At 31.5% G+C, this 26,974-nt stretch overlaps 3 protein-coding genes across 4 annotated transcripts; 1 reads left to right on the top strand and 2 right to left on the bottom strand.

Annotated features, from left to right (window-relative positions):
* The first annotated feature begins 4,790 nt into the window (after nucleotides 1–4,790).
* On the top strand, nucleotides 4,791–11,943 carry LOC111373244 (UMP-CMP kinase 3). The gene is made up of 10 exons (XM_022995751.1): nucleotides 4,791–4,966; nucleotides 7,111–7,171; nucleotides 9,468–9,522; nucleotides 9,805–9,922; nucleotides 10,301–10,457; nucleotides 10,699–10,779; nucleotides 10,911–11,018; nucleotides 11,131–11,202; nucleotides 11,574–11,629; nucleotides 11,736–11,943. Exons 2-9 carry the CDS (start codon nucleotides 7,142–7,144, stop codon nucleotides 11,583–11,585), a joined length of 633 nt encoding a protein of 210 aa, XP_022851519.1. The 5' UTR covers nucleotides 4,791–4,966; nucleotides 7,111–7,141; the 3' UTR covers nucleotides 11,586–11,629; nucleotides 11,736–11,943.
* Nucleotides 11,944–12,617: 674 nt separating this feature from the next.
* LOC111373245 (50S ribosomal protein L18) lies at nucleotides 12,618–15,941 on the bottom strand. The gene is made up of 2 exons (XM_022995752.1): nucleotides 15,741–15,941; nucleotides 12,618–13,510 (listed from the first exon to the last, which is right to left on the bottom strand). The coding sequence occupies exons 1-2, from the start codon at nucleotides 15,906–15,908 to the stop codon at nucleotides 13,115–13,117; spliced, it is 564 nt and encodes a 187-aa protein (XP_022851520.1). The 5' UTR covers nucleotides 15,909–15,941; the 3' UTR covers nucleotides 12,618–13,114.
* A 3,270-nt stretch (nucleotides 15,942–19,211) lies between these two features.
* On the bottom strand, nucleotides 19,212–24,259 carry LOC111373243 (protein ECERIFERUM 1-like). 2 transcript variants are annotated; one of them, XM_022995749.1, is made up of 9 exons: nucleotides 24,049–24,259; nucleotides 22,962–23,418; nucleotides 21,694–21,913; nucleotides 20,878–21,253; nucleotides 20,672–20,779; nucleotides 20,322–20,522; nucleotides 19,998–20,090; nucleotides 19,748–19,921; nucleotides 19,212–19,554 (listed from the first exon to the last, which is right to left on the bottom strand). In XM_022995749.1, exons 1-9 carry the CDS (start codon nucleotides 24,106–24,108, stop codon nucleotides 19,390–19,392), a joined length of 1,854 nt encoding a protein of 617 aa, XP_022851517.1. In that variant the 5' UTR covers nucleotides 24,109–24,259; the 3' UTR covers nucleotides 19,212–19,389. The 2 variants fall into 2 exon arrangements, with proteins under 2 accessions (XP_022851517.1, XP_022851518.1); XM_022995750.1 differs by having other exon boundaries at nucleotides 21,706–21,913.
* Between the last annotated feature and the right edge of the window lie 2,715 nt (nucleotides 24,260–26,974).

Raw genomic sequence — 26,974 nt, 5'->3', positions numbered from 1 at the left:
AAGTCTTTACTTTCCGGAAAAGTCCAAAAGAGTATCCAAAATTAATGGTCCAAAAGCTGTAAAAACAGCTGTGGTGCAAATTGAGTGCTTGTTTGACGCATTCTATTTTATGGTTTACTACAAAGTAATTTTTAATTACATTCACACAATAAAATATTTGATGCGCATATCAAAAAATTTTCTTTACTTTTTAATTTTCATATTTTCTTAAAAATTACTAATTAATTTATTATTATTATTTTTTTTTTTTTTACAATAATGGTTGTCGAATAGGCTCCGAGTAAAACAAGTTATTTATTTCAAGAAAACAATCTTTTTTTAACAATTGCAGCATAACATGACATAGAAAGCACATAGGCAATACGAATTGTTGGAGGAATAATATTATTTGTAGTCACTTATTATTGTAATCGTCTTCCTATGTAGCATACATGTAATGATTAGTTAGTTGATGAATGAAGCAATAAAAAAATTACTATTTTAATACATTAAATAACAAACCATTTCGTGAAGGTGGTGTATGCATCTATATATATTAGATCCATGTTGAAGGCAAAAAACATCACAAAAACATCAAAGTTTCATATTACTTCCAAAATCAAATATCAAAGTCTGTAAAAGTCATATTCATATTCATTCTTTGTGTTTTTAAAAGTTCTCTAGGATTTGCACTTGTACTTTGGTGCTTAAATCCTTGTAAGGCTTGTTATAATCCTACAAATCAATTGCCAACAACTTTCGAAGCATCTCAAATTCATAGGAGAAGTGACAAATATCATTTAAGGACAACAATATCGTGTTCAAACCATTCGTTGATACAAGTTTGTGATTATCTTGTTATTAGCGTTTCCGGTTTATATTTTGTGATTTCTACTCCAATTCGATGAAATTTCACCAACAAATTCATCCGCAGAGCAGACAAGAATCGAGTTCAATAACATAATAACTTGACAAGAAGAGTGTTAAAGAATTATTGCATAGTGGTTCTTGTTCAGCTTGAAAACCAGGAATAACCCATCGCAAATGTAAAACCAATTGTAGAAAGGCACATCAGACATACCAAACAATGTGCTCAAGGAGGTTGGAAGAGGGTAGCCATAAAGTTCAAGCCAATGTAAAATCCAATTGCCAGTACTACTGTCACCATTATATGCCATAACAAATTCTATAAACAAGTTTTTGAGCTACAAATTAAGCAACAAGAAATCAGAAACACACTTAAAGCAAACATATAGATCCATGCAATGATGCAAACATATGCTTGTTATATAGTGGTTCAACCTCAATATTAGAGCTACATCTTGTCGCTGATGCAGATTTTTTTTCCTATAGAGGAGAATTATAGAAGTGATCTCACACATCTCAGGCAATATGCATCTCACAAAAATAGATCCCTAATAAATCTCCTCTATCCACCAAAAGTAATATACATTTCCCCTTTACCCCCCTATTCTATTGTACAATTCTTATATTATTATACTTAAACTATATATTTTCCTTTTCCTATTTCTTAAGATATGAATATTTTTCATTTAGATGAAACCATTTTAGTTAAAAAAAAGTCCATTATAAATCTTATTATAAAATTTATGCGATTGCTAACTATGATTCTTTTCTTCAAATAAGATTAACAAATAATTAATGAGTCAACATAAACAAATGTTTTAGAATAGTTTAGTAAAGCTATTTGAAAATTTTAATAACATTATAATCTTGTTGAAAAATTTAATAATTTTTTAATAAATATATATTTTTTCAAATACGATTGACAAATAATTAACAAATCGACATATATAAATGTTTTAGAATAATTTAATAAAGTTGGTTGAAAAATTTAAAAACTGTTATTAATATCGCTATAAAATCACGTTTTATGATTTTTTTTTCAGTAATTTAATAAAGCTAGTTGGAAAGTTCAATAACATTATGGCCTTGTTTGACTCACATTCTTTAAAAAAAAATGCATTCTTAAACAGTGATTTGATATCATTTTAACCACACGTTCTTCAATAAAATATTATTACATATAAATCCAAAAATTTTTCTTATTTTTTACCCACACATTTCTCATTAATACACAAAAGTTTGTATTTAGTGTGTGGATACAAATACAGTAATTCTTAATTATTAGGAGTAATTATTAAGGTTTTTAAAATTGATGGATAATTTCTCCCATCATTGATTTCTTTCCTCTTAATTGTTGATCACATTTAAACAATTTTTTTTTTCAATTTATTGTCATTTGTATTTAAATAGTCATATTATCAACTATTAATTAATTAAAAGTGAAATTTATAATTTTTGAATGAAAATATTGACAATGTTATATATAAGGACAAAATGGTAATTGAACATTTCTCATCTATCTCCACATTATATATATATATATATATATATCGTAATTATAATATAATTATATAAGTACATGAATGTTGATTTTAAGTGAAGCTCGTGCGTGTGTGTGCGCGTACATGTACGTGTAAAATAACGTTATATAATATATTAAAGGTGGCATTAATGATAGATTAATTAAAATTTAATTTCATATAGTCTCCTTTCAAGTATATAGTTCATTTTTCATATTGGAGTACTCATAAATTTAGATTAATTAAATTAAGTTTAATCACTTAAAATCAAAACTTGTCTACATATATAATCATATTAAAAATATAATAAATATTATTTTATATGATAATTAATCTACCATTATATTAATGCAACCTTTAATATATTTTATTATATAATTATAATAAAATTGCATCTATACGAGAGCTTCGATTTTAAGTGGTAAACTTAATTTAAATAATGTAATTTAAGTAATTACACTTAATTTGATTAACGTTAAATTTTAAATATTCCAATATAAAACAATAAACATTACACTTAAATGGATATTAAATAAAGTTAAATTGTATTAAATGGTACTATATTAAATATATAAGGGTAAAATTAACATATATCTAAAAATACCAGGGATTTTTATTAAGATCATTAATTCAATTTATTCAACATGATATTGAAAATGGGTGTTGCTTAAGGAACTCAAATGATGGCCCTAAATTCCCATTTTGATATTAAAAAAATTATTTTAATTTGATTAATAGCATTAATTCAAAATGAAATTGAAAAACGGATGTGTAAGGAGCTCAAATAATGGCGTTAAATAACCATTTATAGAAATTAAAAATATTTTTTAATTTAGTTAATAGTATTACACTTAAATGTATATTAAATGAAGTTAAATAATATTTAATGACACTATATTAAATATATACAAGGGTATAATTAACATATAGTTAAATATGTAAGGATAAAATTGATATTCAAAAGTTTCTCTTCAATCCATACTTTAATATATTGTAGATTTATAAAGTATTTATAAATGGTCAAATTTCATTTTTAACTATACATTTTATTGAATTCACAAATACTATTTAATTTTTCATATTTATATCTATTTGTAAATTAAACTGTCTATAAATTATTTCCAAATAATACGTAATGCAATAATGGGTAGAATGGTCATTATTATCATTTCAATTGCCTTCTATTTTTTGCTGCTTGATTTACTGGTTTGGGTTGAATTTCGTAGAATTTGAGCTCCAAACATCACAGTATTCCATCCAGAATTCCTTTAACAGCTTATTTTTTTCTAAATTTTAGAAACTATACTTCAAAAGATAAAAGGTTCTGAACTCCTTTATACTTTTTAAAAAGGTTAGGGACCCCTTCTACAATTTTGCCTTCAATAATATACAAATTGAAGTATGCAAATGTCAAATGAATTTTATAAAATTTTAACTTTAAATGAAAATCTATAGAATTTCATGAGAGATTTTTAACGATTCTATAAAAATCTACAAAAATAAATAGAATTTCATTAAATTCTATGAAACTCATTCAGTTAAAAAATTTATAAAAGTCTTTAATAGTATAAATTGAATATACCCTTCAAAGTGTAACTTTCTTGAAACTTGAAAGTATGCGACTCTGCTGCATTGTTCCTTTGTACTTAAAGGGAAAATTAAGGTTCAGCTCCTTAAACTTTCACGTGATTTGATTGTAAGTTACCAAGCTTGTAAAGTGAGATTTTGGGTCCTCAATTTTTCAAAATCGGTGAATATGAGTCCCCCAACCATATTCACATTCGTGAATCTGAAACATAATGTGACGAATATGTTAATGACGTAGGTCAATTTATCAAATCACTTATTCTACTTTTGAAGTTAATTGAAAGTCACGTTTTATTAATACGATCACGAGATGACTCAAATTTACATATTTGAAGTAGATAGCATATACAAACCTCATTGTCGAAAGTTGAATACTCATAGCCAAACTACTAAAAAGTCAAGAAATCCCCGCCCTAATTTCCCATATTTAAAACTCAATAAAAGCAATGCTCCATCCAGCTCAATTTCGACCTTTTAACGATAGCATGTTTAGAGTTTGTTTGAACATTTTTTTGCTCAAAATACATTTTGAAATAATATTTTGATGGAAAAGGTGTGATTAAAAAGAAAAAGATAAATTTTAAATTTAGGCGTAATATTATTTTATTGAAGAATGTATAATTAAAAATAAGAGAGAATAATGTACTATTTTGAAAATAATGGAGATCATACAAGGACTTGGGTTTAATTTTTTTACTTAATAAATGGCTTTAAATGATTCTGGCCTTAATTCTAATTCCAATAGCCGTTAAAATCACGCAAAGTCACTGCTAACCCTCCGCATTTCCTGTCCTACCGACAATAAATCACATTTTCACGCGCCATCAGAGATAGAAAAACGTGTGGTGTCACAAAAAAGAAACCAAAATATTACACAGATTTACAAAATTAGTCAGTCAGTTGCCATTTAAACACACCCCGTCTCTCTAAATAAATACAGGCTCTTCGCTCCATTTGTGCCATCCTTTGATCTCAACAATTTCCCTCCCTTTTCCAATTACTCAATCAATAAGGTGAGATCTAGATCTTGTTTCTAATTTTTTGATTATATTTGTCATGATATAATTTTGTGATTCATGTTTTCTCATTTGAGTTGAGAATGATTCGTTTGTTTGATTACTAATTAGAATGTTAGATCTCGGCGAAAGTGAGAATTCTTTGATCTTTTTGTCTTCGTATTAAAATGCTTGACGTTTTTAAGAATTTTTATGTTGTGATCTGATAGTTTTTAGTTTTACTAGTTAATATAATTGTTAGATCAGAGATTATGACAACTCTATTAACTGTGCATCGCGTTAGTTTTCTGGAAAATGTTGTTTTACTGAACTTAAAGCTAATCCCGTTGAGACAACGGATCTGTTGATCATTACTTGGATGATTTTGTATTTGATGTCATTTTTTGTGATTTGATATTGAATCAATATTAAAACATCAGAGAAAATTTGCTCGTCTGTTTATCATGTCACCAGATCTGTTGAAAATGCTGATATGCTATATTGTCATAGCCATTTTGAATCTTTTCATTCAATTTTGTCTGCTAAAAGATTTTCATATTTAAGAAATTCAAAATAATTGCTGAAGTTAATTACTGCTTTTAGAGATTGAGTTATCATTTGATTTTTTTGATAAAAAAAAGTCTCATATCTGGTTGATACATGAACAACATTTCTAAGTTGTAAGCCTGCCTTTTCTGAAAGATTAGATTGTCCATTCAATTCTACTTATGTGTTTCTACGGTAATGTGATTGATCATAGGTCATCTAACATTTCTGTTTCTGTTTGAAGTTCTATTTCTTCTGCTCACTTTTAAAAATATATCCCTAGAATTTAAAATCAAACACTATATAAAGATTAAAAATTTCCCTCAAGTTTAAGCATATTTGCTAAGAGCATCTCAAGAGACTCTTTGAAAGTGAGATGCTTTTTATTTTAAAGAGTCAAACCATAAATGAAATTGTCTGGGAAGTAACAGATAACTTCTCTATAGAATTGATAAGTTTACCAAGGACGGGCAACACTAGAATTAGAAAATCCAGGTTTATATTAAAATTTACCAATTTAATTCTTTTAGTATAATGCTTAAAGCTTGTAGCTAAGTTAACTTTAGTTGGAGCCCCTTTTTTTGGGTGGGGAAGGGGGGGAAGGGTGTGGTTAAAGTTTCTGAATTTTATATGAAATGTTTCCTAAAAGTTTTCCCAGAGTTTCTACAGATTTTCCAAAATTTTAAAAATGGGAAACTTTTTGCGAGTTCCAAAATGTTTCTCAAGAGTTTCCGAAATGAAACACTTGCGTCTTAGAAGTTTCAATGCTGAATAACCGAATGACATTTAAGAGACTAACATGCAATTTTAGAACCACAAATGATTCTAACTTCTGCATTACTATGTTTTGGTTGAAAGCAAGACAAATAATGGAAAAAAATGGTTTAAATGGCTAGAAGAAAAAAATAGTAAGGAGAGTACCACCCAAGGGTTCATACTGCTCATGATTTCTATTATTGTTCAGACACTTCTAACGCTCATTTTGAATTACATGAATTCCTTTTTAATCTTAGTAAGTAAATCGATTCAAAAATATATTCACCCTGTCCAGGCATCTTACATGCCTACTATTTTTAAAGAGTTGTGTTCACGTCTTTGTTTGTGTCTGACTCCAAGCCTCTTAAGATAATAGTTCTAGTTTCTCTGCTGCATGATCTTAAGCTAGTGGGTTATAAAATATTTATTTTGTTGTTTGCTTTGCATTTCTCATTAGATTTGTCATGTTTGCCAGTTATGGTCCTGAAATGGCTGTGTTGCAAGATAAGATGATTCATAGAGTTAATAGATGTTAGTGGTTGTCAGATTTTAGGAATTGATGAACATCTACTTTGGAGATTGTCTTTAAAGAATTTCCAGCATGTACCCACTGATATTTGAAGTCCAACAAATATGAGAATTGAGATGTGCTAGATCTCTATTGCAAAAGATCCTTTAGCAGTGTTGCTTGTCCTTTTTAATTTTTCTTTGGCTGGTCAATTTTTTGCATTTAATGGAAAATCTATATCACTTAAATTTCAGATGTTAGTACAGTTCATTTTAAAAGTTTGTGCAGCAAAAATTGAGATCGAAATAAGAATGTTAGTCTAACTGCATTAGTATTCATGGGCTGTGTGCAGATAAAGTTAGGACACAGCTTAATACGCACCCATGGGAACTGTCGTTGATGCTGTAAACAAGGTATTTTTTTTCTAAATCTCATTTCACCATTATTTTTTGTGTTTTTCCAGATTTCAGCTGATAATATGCTTAAGAACTGTAAAAACCCCTCTAAATTTCTGAACAAGCAATATATACATAAAACAATTCCCAATTTTTAGGAGTCCATGCTATAAGAGCTTTATTTTTCCCCACCCTGATTGGTATTATTACCGGGCTATTTTTTATGTATTCTACCTGATCAAGAAATAAGAAATGTGGCCTTTCAAAAGCTGTTTATGGTTCTGAAGTTGATATTCCTTCTGTTTCTCTTATTTTTTTCTTAAGAAAGAAAGAGAGATGTCATTGAATTTTTAAGTTTATAGCTTTGAAGTTATATTTCTAGATAAGGTGGTTAGAGTATCTCTGGTCATCAAGCAAAAATATACATCAAAGCACCGTTATTTATACATTTCCAGTTAACTGAATTTTGGATTTGGCTGAGCTAAAAAAATTGACTTCTCGTCATCTCGTGTTTGATAAAAGCTAGAATTAGTTGGTTAGTTGATCTTTGGATTTGATTTTAATTAATGTCACAAAATAACATAAATGTAGAGAGGTGTTCTTCTAAGTTTGTGCTAAGAAGCATGGATTCAGATATGATACGAGGGGTACACAAATACAGCTTTTAAAAAGAATTAGGATATGCGGTAGACACACACACACACACACATATGTGTATAGTTGTCAATTATTAGAAGTTTTTACTATTGTCAATGTCTAATAATAAATTATAGTTCTCTTCTATTAGTACGGTTTTACATGTACTAAAAGTTCTAATACTATTGTCTATTTTCAATAACAAAACTATAGTAGTTAATTAATTTAAAATTCTAGTTCTCAATTATTTATACTATATATATTTTCAATAATAAGAGTAAATTATGTATTCTATTATTTTAAAACACAAGTACTTTGTTTGAAATTGTTAACTAATAAATATTATCTATTTTCAATAAGTTATTGATAATAACAATAGTCAGTTATTACATAAAAATGTTTGTCATCTATTATTAATAATAATGAGTTTTAGAAGAGCTAAAACCAATAAAACTCTTCTTCTTCAAATGTCCTAACGTGCCCAGTAGTTATCGTAAAAAATAAAAAATAATTAAAAACACATATCCTATATGTATTAGAGCTCGTCCAAGTGTATCCAAACTTGGATATGTATTGGGCAATGTATGAAATAAGTTTTCACGTATCCTTGCTTCTTAGAGTTTGTGCACATTATAACAGCAGTAAAAAAAAAAAAAAAAAAAAAAAAAAAAAAAAAAAGGTAATTTTGGATAGTTATGCTTCTATCCTATTTCTCGAGGAAGATACAAGATGAGTGTCAAAGGATACCTATGGCTTAAATCTACAATTCAGGCCCTATTTGAGCCCCATTTTTGGGGGAAACTAGGGTTTGGAATAGTGATTTTTGGAGAATGTGTAGTTAAAAAATAGAGATGTTTTGGGTTTACGTGTAAAATTATTTTATGAGAGAATGTAGAGTTGAAAACGAGTTTAAGAAAAAATGAGTTTTGGAAAAAAACATAGGCTTAGAGCTCAAATTATTGTAAGAAATAATGCACTGGCATTTGGATTGGGCGTTGAAACACCGGTCTTAATACTTGAGGATATAGGGCTTGTTTGAGGCACATTATTTTCAAAAAAATACATTTTTCAATAGTGATTTGACATCATTTCAACCATACATTCTTTAATAAAATAATATTACACACAAATCTAAATCTTTTTCTTATTTTTTAACCACACATTTCTCATTGATTTGATATGAATAATGCATTTTTTCCCTAGAATATGGCTTAAACATGGGCATAGTATAATAGTAATTTAAGGTTTCTTACGACTAACACTTATTGGGACTTGATTTTGTTCCCAAGGACTTTTAGTAAGACTCCGGACAATGTCTCTAGGCCTAGCAGTTTTCAAAATTATGAAATATTTTGAAATCTGATAGCACAGTTCAAATTAACTGGACTAGCAATAAATTGACTCGAGTAAAATGAAGTATAGACTTTCTTTAAAGTCCAGATCTCATGGTCGTCAATTACAGTATTGTTAGACTTGCATATAACTTAATGGTTGTTTAGTCACTAATTTAGCACTACGAGTTGGTCTTTCCTGCAAAATTTATTTGGATACTTATTTCACCAGCTAGGATTCACTAAGATAAGCAGTGACTTGTATAAATGTGCACGATGGATATGTGTGTGCAGATTTCGAAAACTTATCTTCTTTAGAGTATTAATTTGATGTAGTAACACTGCAGGAAGCAAATGGAAGCGTACCAACTGACAAGAAAGTTACAGTTGTTTTTGTTCTAGGTGAGTGCTCCATTTTCAAATTGTGGTATCTGAATATATGTCACCGTCATTCATGCGTCTGCCTCCCTGGATGTCGATCAAGTTATGATATTCTTTTTTGTCTTTTGGATATGGGTAATAACAATGATCATAATAATAATAATAAAGCAGCATTGGATGTGAAAATTGCCGTGTTGTATTTCTTAAGTCGGTGTTCTATATGCTGTTTCCTTCATATTTTATTTAGATTAATTTCAAACTTTCTGATATTTATGTTAGTTTTTAACCAATAAACTGGAGCAGGTGGCCCTGGCAGTGGTAAGGGAACTCAGTGTGCAAATATTGTAGAACACTTTGGATACACCCATCTCAGTGCTGGTGATCTTCTCCGTGCAGAAATAAAATCTGGTTCTGAAAATGGGTACATCCTCGTTGTACTACAATTCTTTTTTATTAACATGATTTAGCTATTCAAAAAGAAATATGTTACTACTAATTTTTTTCTTCATCCTTGATCAATTCTCTTTATATTCTTTATACGAAATAAGTTCTTGATTATCTTGTTCTCTTGTATTGCGGATCAAGTAATTGTCTTGCTCGATCGAGGTTGATTTTTTGAAATGTGAAGTGCAATAAATCCATGGTCATCTGCGTATTGATTTTGAATCCAAGTAAAATTACAGTAGAACACTAGGATTAATGTATTATTTTTCATATGTCAAGGCTTCATAGAACTTGTCAAGATTCTCCTTTTCAAATATTTTATTAATCTTATTCCTTATTGACCTGTGATATATAGGACAATGATACAGAACATGATTAAGGAGGGAAAAATTGTACCATCAGAGGTGACAATTAAGCTACTCCAACGAGCAATGCTGGAAAATGGAAATGACAAATTTCTTATAGATGGCTTCCCTCGTAATGAGGAGAACCGTGCTAACTTCGAGTCTGTTGTAAGTCTTTCTATTTAACCTCTTCTTCCACCCTCAGTTTCTTTTAAAATCAATTTTAATCTTTTTTTTTGCTTGTTTTCACATGTTTTATGCATTGAATGGAAACATAATTACTTTTTTCCAATTTTTTTAAAGGCTTACAGACTCCTAGCTGCATTGTGGATTCTAGAGAAAGGCATTTAATATATCATATGTATCGTGCACCAATTTCAGGGTTTATTGACTATCTTAATTTTTGCAGACTGGAATTGAGCCAGAATTTGTGCTTTTCTTTGATTGTTCAGAAGAAGAAATGGAGAAACGCCTGTTGAACAGGAACCAGGTAGATGTCTTTCTTTTCTCTCTTGATCTAAAATTTCTGTTCTCTTACCATTTCTCTGCAGTTTTCATGTGATATCTGTCCTCTACATTTTTATTTACTCCGCCTCCTTCGTTTTCCTTTGCATCTTGAAGGGTAGAGAGGACGATAACATTGAGACAATAAGGAAGCGATTTAAGGTTTACATGGAATCCAGTCTTCCTGTGATTGAATATTACAACTCCAAAGGGAAGGTTCGAAAGGTAATAAGATTATTTTTCATCAAGATTCTTCTTTTTAATTCCCACCCTATGGGGATTCTTTTAGGCCTAAAAAGGGTTGCGATGGAAACTGATATTGCTTTTTTGATCTTAGATTGACGCTGCACAGCCCATTGAAAAAGTTTTTGAGGCAGTCAAAGCTGTTTTTATCCCATTAACAGACAAGGTAAAGCTCCGTTACATTACTTCAAGAGACCGTAATAGGGAATACGAAATTGAGAAATGATGTATCAATGCTCGAATTGCCTTAATGACAATGGCAGAATATGATTTGTAGGATAGCAAGAAATCAGTTGTTTTTATTAGTCAGATTATTTTATTCATTTAGGTTATGCTCATAAATTGATCTTTTAAATCTTTTCTTCCAACTACGTATTGATTCATCACTGAGGATTGGAAGGAATAGGTAGATTACGATAAAAAAAAAACCTTCATGGCAATGCATATACTGCTATTATCCAGAGTCTCAGCCTTTTCAGGCTTCCAATGTTTGTCAAGTCAGAATCTAATACAAATTTCCTTCATGGTTCGTCATAGGTTGCTGCTTAAAGATTCAAGCCTTATCCAAACTATCACACCAGATTTGTGTCTAGGTAATGGCTTAGTCCAAACACTTGCATTGGTACTAGAATTACCGCCAATTATATATCGTCGTATAATAAGGATGTTTGCTCACATTCCATAGTTTTTCTTGTGCAGATGGTTTAATATTTTGATCGGAATATCAGGAGTTGATTTACTTTATCAGTTGTTTACATAGAAAATTCACATATTATTTTTGCTTCGATTATTTTGGGAACCGGAAAATTAACTGTTGAGGATGTTGCCTCTGTGTTTATTATATGAGTGACTTCTAATAAAATTAAGTACTTTTATAGTAAATTTCCCTCCCTCATGTGGCTCCTGAGTTTGGATTTGTGCATCGTTACCTTTTTCCAATGATTTTCTACAGGGCTAATCTTAGATTTTGGTTGCGAAATCTGGAAAAGTGCCCGTCTGTTATAATATAGAAAATAAAATAGCAGGTGGGCTGATGGATTAATTTTCTGAAATGAAAAAAAATAATTAAAAAATGGTCCAATTTTTCTTCACATTGGGTTGGAGAAGAGGAGTGTTTTTGTTCACATTATGGGACGCTGTCCGATCACACCACATGCAAACCCTTTGGGCTGGACCTGATCTTATGTGATAGTAATCTTAAAATTCATTACACCCAATGCTTGGAAACCATTTCAAAAAACAGATAGCCTCAGAAAGGGGCAGAAGGAACAAAAATCAGTTTCGTTTATGGATTGAAAATTTTCTTGAATTGGCTCAGACCGGCATTCGTCGATGGTTTGGGTTACCACCGTGGAAAAATTCTAGCAGGATCCTTCAGTAACTGGAATAAATAATAGAATTTTTGGTATAGGAACAATAGCAGAACATTTTGAGCTGAAAGATAAAAAAAAAAATTTCTCTTGCTATTTCGATATGACCTGTAAAATTTGATGCAATTTTCCTTTCATTCATGTAATGAACTTATCAAAACAAGGCCGAATCCAGCACTAGTATGAAAGACGTAGAGTAGCACTTAGAAAAAACAAGAAACACTGCATACTTAATTTGCTTCAATTTTTCGTAGCAGGAGTGTGCATAAAGAAAAGACGAGAATACTGATATCATGCTCACCAAATTACACCTCCACAGAGTCCAATATTGATCCTTGTTAGATGTCTTTGGCCATACCTTCCTTTTCTATCACATAGCTTAAATCTGTTTTGGTCAGTCAAATATCAGAACACAAGAAGACATGCACAGTCTTGATCCTAAATATCGACTCCAGAACACCTAATCTTGATCCTGCTAGCTAAATGTCTTCGGCCATGGCTACATTTTGTACTTTCTTTTTCGACAATCTCAAACAAACAAGGAGATGAAGGGGAATTGTTTAAGAGTAACAGCTCTAAAGAACAAACAAGAACTAGCTAGAAAATACAACCCACACCTGTCCAAATCGGCAAAATTTACATTACATTAAGCTAGCCTAGAGATATATGGAGTGGTAGCGCAAATCCCAAAATTCCAAGTGTAAAATGTCAAACAAATATGATGTCATTCTCCTGGATGGTATCAAGAATGATAGCAAGTCTACCCTCGATCCGTTCATTTTTGTTGGGCTCATATGACATTGCAAACACGTCGGCTTCCTTTGACCGCTCAGCAATCAGCTTTCCTATTACTCGACATGCATTGTTGTCAGTGAGGGATGGTAATGTGTTTCTGAGATCCCTAGAATTTGTTGTAGCCACCGATATCACTTTGCTGGTTGCTCGATGCATAACTTTTGCATGGATAAATCTTTTGGAAAAGAAAATGTTCAATAGAAATGGTCTCATATACATATCTGTCCTTTGTTTCCATGATTTTCTGTTAGGCCTCTTAGCAGCTTCACTACGAGACCTCCGGGTCCAAGCAGCTTCAACAACAAGCCCCTACATGTATAAACAAACACGTACGAATTGAGAAATCACTAATGACTTGATTTTGTTGATCACAATAAGTGTCACCACATACTAATCATCTATCAAAAAGAGGACAGGGACCGGGAAGTGAAGCCAATACGTAATTTTGCAGTCAATTAGTGAAGGTGCTTGGTTTGCAGGCTAGGCATGTGTCTAGGGGGAATATACTATTTAGCTCCAGTGGTGTTAGTCACTCATCTATATTATCCAATGAAGTTGGGATGCGATTTTATTCATTGAACAATGTGACAATGACCCCAGTGCCATATAGACCCGTGCTTAATGCCATTGGGGATAAGTATCGTAACTCATTCGGAGTACCGACGTCGAAGAAGAATACAAAGAGACAAAAGTAGAAGCATGGTAACTCAGTGGTGCGGGTGGAGGTTGGGGGTAGGGGAGGAGGAGAAACAGAAGAATCACTTGTATAGGCTTCACATGAACCTGAACAGCAAACTAACTAATGCCAAGTAGAAGGTTGTACAAATTCCCTCATCTAACATTTTGAAATTCAACAAAATAATAATAACTCCGGATCTTACTTTGTATTCAAATCTTGTGTGTCCTGTTTGTTATTTTCCACATTTGCATGAAGATTGCCTCCATCCTCAAACTATCCATAGTTGAGGATAGAAAATGAAGAAGGATTACAAATTTGCTAAGCTAGAAACACAAGATGAAGATGGCATACATATGCACTTTTATGCAAGTGCAATATCTTCTATCTAAAAGGCTAAAACGTGGGATTTCCATAGAACATCAAAACTAGCAAGTGTCCCAATAACATGAAATTCCTTCATCATTTACAAGCAAGGTAAAGCTGTTATAGAGCTAACAGAGGCATATCTCACGTGATTTCCTCACGAACTTATGGAAAGATATGTTTCATTGCAGTGGCAGAACATCAACAAATTATGTGGGCACTTTTCCAAATTATGAGCAGACTTTATACTTATTAGAAATACAAGATAGCCAATTCGAAATGTCACGAAATCCCCCGGGCGACAAATGGCATTAAATTGCCCTACCCTAAAGGGGTGCCTTCCCCGAGACTTCCTAAGTCATAGTTTCAGCTTAATAGACTCACAGCATCAACATCTGTAATAGAGGGGTATAGCGTTGAAGCTACCTATCGATGGAAGGCAGGAAAGAGCCATCGGAGTTACTTTAACTCGGGAACAACTCGTATTCCTATTCTTCTCTTAACTATAGAAACAAGATTTAACACTACATCATCCATTCCTCAAACAACCAGCTATCTGCAATTTCATCTACATAGCTTCTCATTTATATGGTAAGTTTCATATCGCTGCTGACATTTCATTTTTCAGCAAATGTCATCAACTTGAGACGTCTCTCTGTCATGGAGATTGAAGTTTATGTCGTCAAGACTTCTCTATCATGCGAATTAGAGTCCTAAGACTAAGATTTAAAAGGAGACTGAGAAAAAGGAGATAAACAGGTACTAACTCAAACATGAACAATACGAATCCTATGCCTGCATTAAATCTAGACCTAAGTTCATTAGACATATAAAGACAAGAATGTAGTGACCGGTGTTGGGAAATTAAGGGAGTTTGTCTTAATTCCCAACAATTGGAACAATAGAAAAAGTTTTCCTAGAAAAAAAAAGTTATCACTAGGAGGATCAGAAGTTAAAAAGGAAGGGGAACTGTCAGAATTTGTTTTCAAATCCACATCCATAACTCCCAAGTAGAATGCAGAAAGATGATAGATCCTACATATAAAACTAATTCCCCTACACCAACCCCCACCCCAAAAATAAATAAATAAATAAATAAATAATAATAATAATAATAATAATAATAATAATAATAATTCGGAATTCCACACTTAACACAATAATCTTCTTTTACTTCTGTCCTAATGGACCAATTATGAATTTATAAAACTAGAAAAACCATTAACCTTAAGAACACTTATTGAAGAGAACTAAATGAAATGCTATATGCAATAGCAACTATACCAATCAATATCAATCGTTTTAGGTCGAATGGAAGATTAATGGCGCACACAACTAGAAACAAAAGATTGATAATCACAAGATTAAGATACAATCAGTAGCATAAAATATCCAACTATTAAAATTCAATTTCTTCCCGATTAATTAATTAATATAAAACATAGACCCAATTGTAAAATTAAAAAACCTTCAAAAATTGAAATGATAAATGAATACCTTGTTGAGAGTGATAGTTGAAGTGGCTGGAATTGAAAGCTTGAGGTGTTGAAAGGAGGAAGACCATGATAAAGAAACGGGTTTATCTCCTTTACTTGTTAATAATTCAGATGAGAGGATCAAAGATGAAGGCGTTGCCGCTGAAATGCAGGCAGCCATTATTAGCATAGCAAAAGCTTGAAGATTAAAAAAGGAGATAATGTATCAGACAGAATGGGCTTCCTCTTGTAATTAGTTTTTGGGCCTATAGGCCTGTTAGACATCTGAGCCTACATGAGCCTCAGGCCCCGCTCAATTAACAGACATGCAGATAACTATAAGTGGAAATTACGCCGCACCGTACTTTAAAAATTTAGTATTCTATTGAATGTTTCATTATTGAAAAACCAAAAATTTTATTTTAATCAATATTTTTATAAAATAAATATTTTAACTAAATACATATACTCCAATACACACAGATCACAAACCTTAATTAATTCTCATTCTCCTATCTCTCTCTACATTTATCCATTCTCTCTCTACACCAACCTACACAATCCATCACCTCCGGCAATCACAAGCTCCTTACCTTTCCATCGTCCCAACCCCTCTATCCATTTCACCCCAGAATGAGCAAATCGTTGGAGACTGTATTTGCGAAGCAGATCTACTACCATAGCGCACGACATGGTGTTTTATGTGGTAGTGGTGATGGTGGTGTTGTTGAGGTGGTTGTGGTGGCGGATCTGGCAATGGCTGATTGCGAAGTAGATCTATGACCAAAGTGCATGAAGTGGTGTTTTATGAGGTGGTCGTGGTGACGGTGTTTGTATGATGGCGGTGTTGCGGTGGTGATTGATCTGGCGGTGGTGATGGTACTGTCAATATTCAAAGGTGGATATGTGTGTGTTAGCGGTGATGGATGTTGTTTGTGTGTTGGTTGTGGTGTTGTCGAGAGGTGGTGGTGGAGTGGTTTTGGTGGTGACGATGGCTCTGGTGTTGCTAGTCACAAATTATTTGGTTGATTTTGACCATTAAATTGATTAGTTTGTAACTAATAAACAATACGTAATCAATGAAAAAATAAATTGTGATCAAGAAATAATGTGTGGCCTAAAATTTTTTTAAAATTTGTAACCGATAATTTGATAGTATGTGACTGTCTAATGAGTTGTGACTTATAATATTTGTGATTCGTGATCGATTAATAAATTGTGAAGTATAAATTTTTAATTTGTGATCGACGAACAAATTGTGACCCATAAATTTTTTGAATTGTGATTGTAAAATAATTTGTATCATATAAAAATTCTGATTTGTGATAAAAAAAAAATATTAATATGTAACTGATTAAATCGTTGATTTGTAATCAAATTGTATATATTTGTGACTTTAATATATTTAATTAATAAAATATTTAATTAATTAAATCATAAATAAATTTTAATAAACCCATGATTTTTGAAATTTAAAACATTTATTATTAATTTTGAAATAGGTGATAGTTAACCTCTTAGTTATGATTTTTTCCCCTTTCAAGAGACCATTATCCCCGTTCCCGATTCTGGATAGGGATTTTAGTTCTTTCCCTGCCCGTTTCCCAATGAATTGGGAAATCGAGGAATCATCATCCCATTATCATTCTTAAGAACATTGAAGAGCTACCCTTCAGCATGAGCTTGAGCGTACTTGATTAATAAATCTTAAAGCAAGCGCCGGCACCTATGGGGGTATTGGTGCGAAGCAATACGACTATGCTAAATAATAAATATACAAGAATTACGATTTTTTTTATTTAATTATATTTTAAGAATTTTAATAACTTACAGCTACCAGACAAAGGTCTAGTTTTCTTTAGATTACTGTTCTTCTGTCAATAAGTAGCTTCTCAAATTACGAGTAAAAGCGTGTAAACTCCACAACGTGACTTTAATTTGAAGTCTAACAAAGTGAAATCAAAAGATAGAGATTTGTTGACTTCTAATACAAATATATATTTCCATTGAGATAAGTCTAATCAGCTTCATCATAAGTCAATAAGATTGTGTTTGTTACGACCATAAATTAATTAAATGGAAAAAGAAATTTAATTTTCACATTTGGTTTGATATAAATAAATAGAAAATTTTCTTAGGGTGGACATAGTCTGATTCATTTATAACAATAACCATACTACATCGGAACCAATGATTAATTCACGTAATTCATATATACTGACTTCATAATTGATTTTTTTAAGAGAGTATTAATAAATAATTATAAAACAGAGTCACCGTTTGGTATAGCTTAAAGAGTAGATAAAAATTTAATTTAAAATCCACAGTTAATTTTAACTATACATGGGATTCACAATTTTTAAAATCATATATTTAATTAATTTTTATCAAAAAAATTTAACTACACCAAACATTGCCCTAATTAAAAATTCAGTTTTATAGGTAGAACTCAAATGTGGTTCACAACCATCTGATTTTTTATTCCAAAGACTTTTAATCGAAACCAATTCAGTTTAGTCCGGAGAGCTATGGAGGGAGAAACCACTCAATCTAGTTCGATTAATTTGTTTAAGAAAATTCAAAGAAATGGGACCTTTGACTTTGAATTATTTTTAAATAATAAGCATTCCATTCCAAGAAGTCATTCAATAATAATGAATTCACGACGTGTAGGACCTGCTTTTCCGTGTTTACTCTTATCTTTTTCACATTATACAAACACACCGCGGTGAAAATATATAAACACACACACATATGAAAATATCACCATTTCAATAACAAGAAACCTGCAGAAAGATCCAATTATTTTTCATGGAAAAAATAGGGATTTTTGGAAGCAGTTTGAGTCCAATTTTCTTTATTGTCATCCTCTTCATTTGGTGTCTATATTTGAAAAAATTTCGTCCCCGAAATTGCCTTTCGGCCACCATTTTTGATCCGAATGACAGCAAGATAGAGGGTTATTCATACTGTGCTATATGCCTTAATGACATTCACGGAGGCGAGATGTGCCGGAACCTGCCGGAGTGCAATCACTGCTTCCACGTTGGGTGCATAGATGCATGGTTTAAAAGCCATTCCACTTGCCCACTGTGCAGAAATCAAGTTTCTCAACTTTCTTCTCACCATGAACATCAATGGAGTTTTGTTTCTGAGATTCTTCCATTTCTTGAGGATGTACTCAGAAAAATATGTAATCCTCTTAACGATGAGCTTGCAACAATGTTGTGTGATTCTTAGGTAAATTATGTCATAGTATTATTCATTGATTTTTACATTTTTTTTTTTAATGTTTTCGATCTCACGCTTTATGTATTATATTATATATGGTAAGAATTGAAAAAAAAAAAATGAAAAAAAAAAAAATGAAAAAAAAAAAAATGAAAAAAAAAAAAATGAAAAAAAAAAAAATGAAAAAAAAAAAAATGAAAAAAGAATAAAAATACAGGTATATGTTATCCTCTATGAGTCAATTATATTGATCTTATGAGAATTGATGAAAAATAAATTCAATTGAAGGAGCGTGTAGAAGACAAGTTTTCGAATTGCTGCATTTAACAATAGCAGGTCTAACGACATAGGAAATGGGAAATGTAGCACAAACTATTTGAAACAAGTTGATCAATACTTTGTAAAGTGGTAACTAGGTAGACATTAAGATATATGTTTAACTATGTCGAAAACATTAAAGGTCGAAACCCATGTTTAAGGCTGGCTTGCCAAATCTTGTCGATGTCGAACAAGGTTTCCCCGCACTCGTTCATGTTCCATCCTTCCAAGGCATGTACAATCCCAGCTATTCGCCAAGCGCTCATAACTTTTCTCGGCAACCAATTCTGTATATGAAAGTGATCCACAAGAATCAAGTCAGGGGATTAATGGTGCGAAAATAAGTAGTTTGCACAATAATCATATGAAGTTTGTAAGGGGATTAAACAAATTTTGCTTGCAATAGATGATAGTTTAAGAAATAAGAGAGATGGATTGTTATTTGAAGAGAAATAGAGATGGAACATTGAAGTGGCTGACCTCACAAGAATGCAAATTCTCGAGCGATGGTGGAGCCACCATAGCCGGAGTATATTGGTAGACGGCGTCATTACGAGCTTTCTTTGGAGGAAACTTCGAGAAAGGGATGAACGATGTTCCTTTTGGTGCCCTCATTTGTTCTTCTTCTGTCAGTTCATCTCCAACTAGCCATATCTACCATCATATTTCAACAGGTACATATATTAAACAAAGCATTAACCAAAGCATAAATTGAGGAAGAAATGTTTACCTTCTGAGAATAGATTTTTGATAGTACCATTTTACTCTGAGACTTTGCAGCTAGTTTAAGCTCCTCATACTCATTTTCATACAATGTACTCACCTGAAATAAACTCTCACTTGCTAGGGATTATGAGAAATTAAGAAAAAAACAATCAAGTCATGTTTGGTACGTTAGATTGGACAGAAAAACATCTTGTAATAATAATAATTCGTTTGTCCTATGTAATCTTGCTGAGTTCATGTATCAAACGCGTTATGAATGGATGTTTTGAATTCAAATTCACTATTCGGATCAAAGAAAATTGCTTTTTTTTAGAAAAAAAAAACTTACCTGGATACCCTTTTGGCACAAAGCACCGACAATGGAGTAAGCAACCTTGGACAGCTTGCCTCTGAAGACCACCTCAGTTGTTCCTTCCGGAATGCTATTAAGGACAATAGCAACAACCAAACTACTTCCATCTACCACCTTAATATTGAGGTGAGGGTGCTTTTCTATGTAAATTGCTCCGTTTCTATTAAGTTCCTTGGCCTGCAAATATTAGGTATTACACATAGTTCTTGAATTTTCTAGCAAAACGAAACGTCTCTCTTCATCGTGTACACGAAAAGAGAAAAACAAAAGAATGTTGTTTTGGTGCAAGCTTCTTATGATTGAGGAAAATGCTTGCAAAAACTTGCCTGGTTGAGAAGACCTAAACTTAACACCTTGACGCCTCGTGCTTCTGCTTCGAGTATGGCTTCTTCAATCAATCCATTAATAGCTTGTTTTTGCCATTTAACAAGATACTATAAAACCATGTAATTTACAAGTCATATAACCATATTCTCTCAAATTACCACTTAAAAACGACGTTGTTATCGGATGGAAAATTGGAAATTCTTGCCTGCACATTGTGTCTTGGAATTGCCCACGACTGTAATCTGAGTTTCTCGAAGGAATTTCTCTCTACGATAAATGAGCATCCACATATAAGATTTAGCACGACGGACCACCATGTTATTGGCCACATCAACCACTTGTACCATTTGGAGTTGTGAGGTTTAGAGGCAAAAGAAGCAAATCCAATTTGGAGGTGAAAAATGGATTGTGGAGTTGTTAGATGTGTTAAATGTACCACATCAGGAAAATCTTCTTTCTTTCTTAGTGAAGTCTCATACAAATCATCAGTAGACTTGTCCATGGTACCATAAATGTAGTCGTAAATTGGCATGAACAATGAGTAGTTGGTCCGGAATTGTGTGTGATGCAAAGAATGAAACCTACAGTCAAAGCAGCAAATAAAAAATAAAAATTCTATGTATTTCAAACTCATCTTTCAAGTCATGGATTGAAAATATTCAGTTCTACGGTTTACATACGCTCGTGGTTACAAATTATTTAGCGAAAAATATCATTATGTTACATGTGTATTTTATAAATAATCTTTGAGTCTATACCTATTTGTTTGATTTAACATAGAATGTAATAAGACATTCAGTTATTAGCCAATTATGCTGCCAACTAGACTTTTAATGTCAACTATTTCGTTAGTCAAATTAATGCATATGGATAGAATGCTCAAATTGTAATAAATGTTAGCAAAGTGTGACCCTCAGTGACTAACTTGAAACAAAATATTTTTATCGACCAATGTGAAATTCGGGTGACAACTAGTGTTTTAACGAGTTAATCTATTAATGAACACATACAAAAAACTTACGAGGGCGTATACATGAGATATTTGAGAGGAGGAAAAATGGAGAAAAGCCATTGAGGAATGAGCTCAAAGTTGCAATGTCCCATATTGTTCATGAGATCAATGTAGGTAATGTAACCAAAGATACAAGCCATAGAGGCAGTATTAGTCACCACAGTTGTAAGCATTGGAATTGCGAATAGCAGAAAATATGCTATATGCTCCGCAAATGGATGTATGACAGCTGCCATTACAATAAAAATAACAAACTTAATCAATAACATCATAAAAGATTAAGGGCTTCGGCTGCAATTTTTCCCATAAATTTTGATGGAAAACTCATGGCAAAAAGTTTTAATTTGCATCAATTTCATGTTTTATCTTATCAGCACGTAGGTCACAATATTGTCATTTTGAAACAATTTTATTCTTCTAAGTACAAAAGTTGGGATAATTTAGCTTAGACTTATTACGAAGGAAATGGAATGCTCCAGTTAGAGGTGTGAATATAGTTCATGTTTGTCAAAGCTTATAACTGATCATAAGTAATGTCTCTCGAGAGATGTGCGATTAAAAAGTAAGTAAAAGATGTGGATTCTACGAAATGTGTAAATAAAAAGAGTAACACTATGTAGCCCTATTGAAGTTGTAACTTCTGTATAGATGGCGTTAGATTATAGGTCAAATGATAGGTGAAATTAAATAAAATTAAATTAAATGACTTATTTAATTTCACCTATCATTTAATGTCACATTGAGGCTACTTAGACTGGGGTTGTAGCTCTAGTGGAGCATAGTAGCATTATTCAAATAAAAAGTTCGACTAAATTATTATCAATTATAAGCTTCGACAAACATGGATGGACATACTAGTCCTTTTACATTTGTTTTTATATATTCAAATTATAAGCTAATTGCAAAATAAATAAATAAATAAACAATATTTGTTGGTTGGTTCACATTGAGAGATGGACTTTTTCTAGCCTTGTTTTGTGTAATTTATTAAGGCCTGTTTGACATGACTTTTGTTTTTACTTCTACGTTTTGGAAAAGAGTTTTCTCTGCCCAAAAAACTTTTAGAGAAAGTTACATTTGACTAGCTTTCTCTAATTTTTTTATTTTAACTAGAATAACACTTTTATTAAATTAACCACATGAATCCAAAAGCTCATTTTGACCTCTAAAAAGTCATTTCAAAAGGGTTCTATGTGCTCTTTAGTTTAAGTCGAAGAATCCCAATTTAGACGAGATGGTTAATAACAAAGATCGGAAGAAGATAGTATCTTTCTTACATGAAATGGGCTCAGTGACAATGGAGGAGTGGTGGTGTGAATGGTATCGAGAGTAAAGATAATGGTGGTGCAATGCTCTGTGCAGCCAGTAATACAAATACTCCACAGGCCCGGCATGAAGCAATATTGTCATGATTATACCTTCGGTCCTCCAAATTGGCAGCTTAGAAGCTCTATCCAGTGTTGTATTAAATATGTAGAAGAGAAGCCCATTCAATAGAATTTGATCATCCCAATTGGTTTCTCTATCAACTTGTTCAAATTCAATGCTCTTATCGACAATCCTGTTGTTGCCTTTGGCTGTTCTGTGACGAGAAAAAGAGATCCATATTTGGTTGTGTAATGCCCTCCATAACAAAAATGGAATTATCGTAATGTTGAGATAGTCTATCTCGCTTTTCTCTTTTGTTGCTAATCCGTAAATAGTGTGAATCGCCCATGGACTCAATATTATATACTGAAAATCACAACACGAAAATTAAATAATATTATGTTAGAAAATAAACCCATCATGCATTTTGTCAAGAAGGGACTTTAAGGTTCCTCAACGAGACGAGACATGTTTGATAGATTGTATTGGATAAGACGATAATCGAAAAATAAAAAAAATGCTAATTTTCATGGCCCTCTCACAAAACGTGGGACCTGCGATTATTTTAATTAGGGCCCCCAACCTTGAATGTGAGAGGCCTGTCAATAGTGCTGTCAACAGCACTGTATCTATAGCATTCCTCATAGAAAAATATTTGTATGCACAGGTGGAAACATAGGAGAAGGGGTGGCGACTGCTCCAGCAACATTATGCAATTTTCATTAAAGTCTATGTAGAGATTTTGAAATTTTCTAATATGTACACATACTACATATATATTTTACCCGTTCACCATTTTTATTTTTTTGGTCCCCCATTGTGAAAATTGTATGTAATTGACTCGAAACTGAATTAAAGAGTCTTTCGGTGAATAATAAGAAGAGAATTTTTAGGTCGTCTGAATCATAACAATGCATGTTCGTAGCCATAGACAAAGGAAAAGTAGTTTTCCAAAATGAAGAATAAAGAAATTACAACTATTAATTTACTTAGTACCTTAAAACTTCCGAGCTTTTTCCATGGCCAATCAGTGAGGAACCCAGGTGATATGGCCATTTTTGGCTCCTCAGTTCTCGCTCCTTTTCTGTCAGAAGCTGTATCATTAAAGGGTCTTATATATAGACGGTAGGAAGGTTAAAAAACATAAAAAAGAACTTAAAAAGAATTAGGATGAAAGAGAGGGAAAAAAAAAAAAAAAAAAAAAAAAAAAAAAAATAGGGGAAAAAAGAAGGGAAAAAAAAAAAAAAAAAAAAAAGTAAAAATTATTTAAAAAGACTTAAAAGTGTTGAGATTCTCCGATTGCCAAAGAAAAGTTATAAGAGAAAAATATTCAATTTTTTTACTTGAATAGAGTTATAAAGAGAATTTTCCGAACTCTTTACAACACCTCAAAGAAAAAAATCGAAATTTCTCTGAATTATCCATTTGCATGTGGAAGATTTGTTCATTAAGAAGACCAAATTGTGGCTGTCAACAAGTCACAAAGGCGTGTGAAGAAAAGATAATTTCGACTGGAATTGCGGCTGGACATATCAAAAAGGAAATGGAGAATGGTCTGAAAAATAAGGTTCATGTGTTCAATAACGATAAAGAGACGTGTACAAACACATTTTGTAAAAATGTGTTACACACTCTCACAAAAAAGCGGGTCCCGCATAAATTAAAAAAATGTCGATTTGTGATCCCCACCTCCTATCGTGAACGGTGAATAAGAGATTTTGTAAAAAAAGTTTGTACATATAGCATGGTCCGTTCAATAAACACTGCCACCCAATAATAATCAAATTCAGCAAAAAAGGCAAATAGGCCTTAATGATAAAATTTCAATTAAATAGTAATAGTATTAAATTCTCATAAGTGCTTACGAGATCAGTGGTTCAACTGTTAAATCACTCCCTCTGAAAGTATTGTAAAAAGATAAAGATATATTTATGTTTTTAATTAAATAAATAACGACGAAATTTAAATTCAAAATTTTTCTATACTTTGTAGAGAGTACCACCTGATTTTGCATTCACGAGACCCAAGATTAATGTGGCTAAAAAAAAATAACTATAATTAATTAGTAAATGAATTGAGTAATTAAGCAATAAATAGTCAAGACAATAATTAAACATTTTAATAAGTTTTGCTTTTATTAAATTGGACAAAACTGGAATCTTTTCTTGTGGGATTTGGATTCTTTTGAGTGTATTTTAAATTAAATTTTTTTTTTATATTTTATGTTCGAAAAATCTCTTTAAAACACAAACACATGTCACATTTTATCACGAGGAATTATTCTTAAACATTTCAATAGTACAAAGAAATTTGTTGGTATAGTTCATCTGATACGTGTGCATGTAAAAGATTATTGGCTACTAACAAAATATTTATACAATGGGGTCCTGAACGCTTTTAAAATAATAAAAATAGTGAACAAAAAAAATTAAATTTATTTGAAAAATGGGTTGCTCCCTCGACAAAACTTGGATGAGTGATCTGTGTTGTTAATCCCACCAACTTTTTTTTTTTTTTAACTAGTACAAATTCTAAGAATGATTTTAAGTATTAAAAAGGAAATAATAGTGATAAAAAGTAATAATAAATGCATAATTATATGAGTTTATATTTATAGAAATAATGGATCAATGATAAATCTTAACACTGTACCAATTGTTAGTAACCTGACTTTAAATTAATTTCCATAAAGATAGACTTGATATCGTTTTGTCATCTGTCCGAAATTATAAGTCACTTTTCTTATTAAAAATATAGATACTTTTTAGTTTTCTAATATGCCCATTTTTAATGTACCTTGTTTTAACATATATAAATTAATTATATTTATACCATTATTAATGTAAGGGTAAATTAGGAAATACATAAAAAATTATATTTTCAACTCTATTAATTACATTTTTTCAATCTGCATTACTATAGAAACAAGTCTATATTTATGTTTTATCCAAAAGTGTTCTTAGTAACCAGTGAATCAATTAATTTTCCAAAAAGGGGCCTGTAAATAGGAAGAGAGAATAAATATGGTTTCCTGGTTTGCAATATGATTGGAAACCAACACATTGAGATAGTGACATAATTGGTCAAGTCGAATCGACTCAATCTAAGCCTATTGGTCAAATCACACCTCTTGTGAATTGGGTCGATCCACTCGATGGACACCTAGTGAGGGCTAAGGAGAGAAAAATCTCCTTTAGAATGTTCTCGCTTGGGGATTTTTCGAAGTTATTGTCATAGAAATGAGGAAGTTTTATTTGAATATCGACTCCCAACTAACATAACATACTTTAGCTCAAGAAAAGCATAAGCAAGAATTATGTGATAAAATCGAACTTGAATGATCAAGGATTTGTTGGTCTATATTTTCTGTTTATTCTTGCATGTTCCCTTGATTTCACATCAAAAATCGGTAACTAAATAAATGGCAAAAACCTCCACAAGCATTGAATGACAACATAACGAGCTGCATGAATGACAATTAACAAGCATACTCATAGCATGTTTAACAATCAACCATATTTAAATTTATTTTTCACATCATTCGTGTAACTAAGAATAGAATGCATTAAAACACCAATTATCCTTCAATTAATTTAATGTAATTCAAAATTTTCTAGAGAGGAAAGTCTGTAATAATTGAACTATACATAAATTTAATAATGTGAACAGTTCACAATTATTTAAAATTAAAATCGATTATTTTTAAAAAATTGAATGGGAGATTATTTTTATTTAGCTCATGTTTGAGCCACATTCTATGAAAAAAAATGTATTATTCATGTCAAATCAATGGAAAATAAGGAAAATTTTTAGATTTGCGTGTAATGTTATTTTATTGAAAAATGTGTGGTCGAAATGATGTCGAATCACTGTTGAATAATGTATTTTTTTGAAAATAATGTGGCTCAAATAAGCCCTTAGA

The sequence above is a fragment of the Olea europaea genome, unplaced genomic scaffold, assembly GCF_002742605.1.
Source record: "Olea europaea var. sylvestris unplaced genomic scaffold, O_europaea_v1 scaffold1093, whole genome shotgun sequence".
Classification (NCBI taxonomy): domain Eukaryota; kingdom Viridiplantae; phylum Streptophyta; class Magnoliopsida; order Lamiales; family Oleaceae; genus Olea; species Olea europaea.
This window is presented reverse-complemented; position numbering and strand designations above follow the sequence as displayed.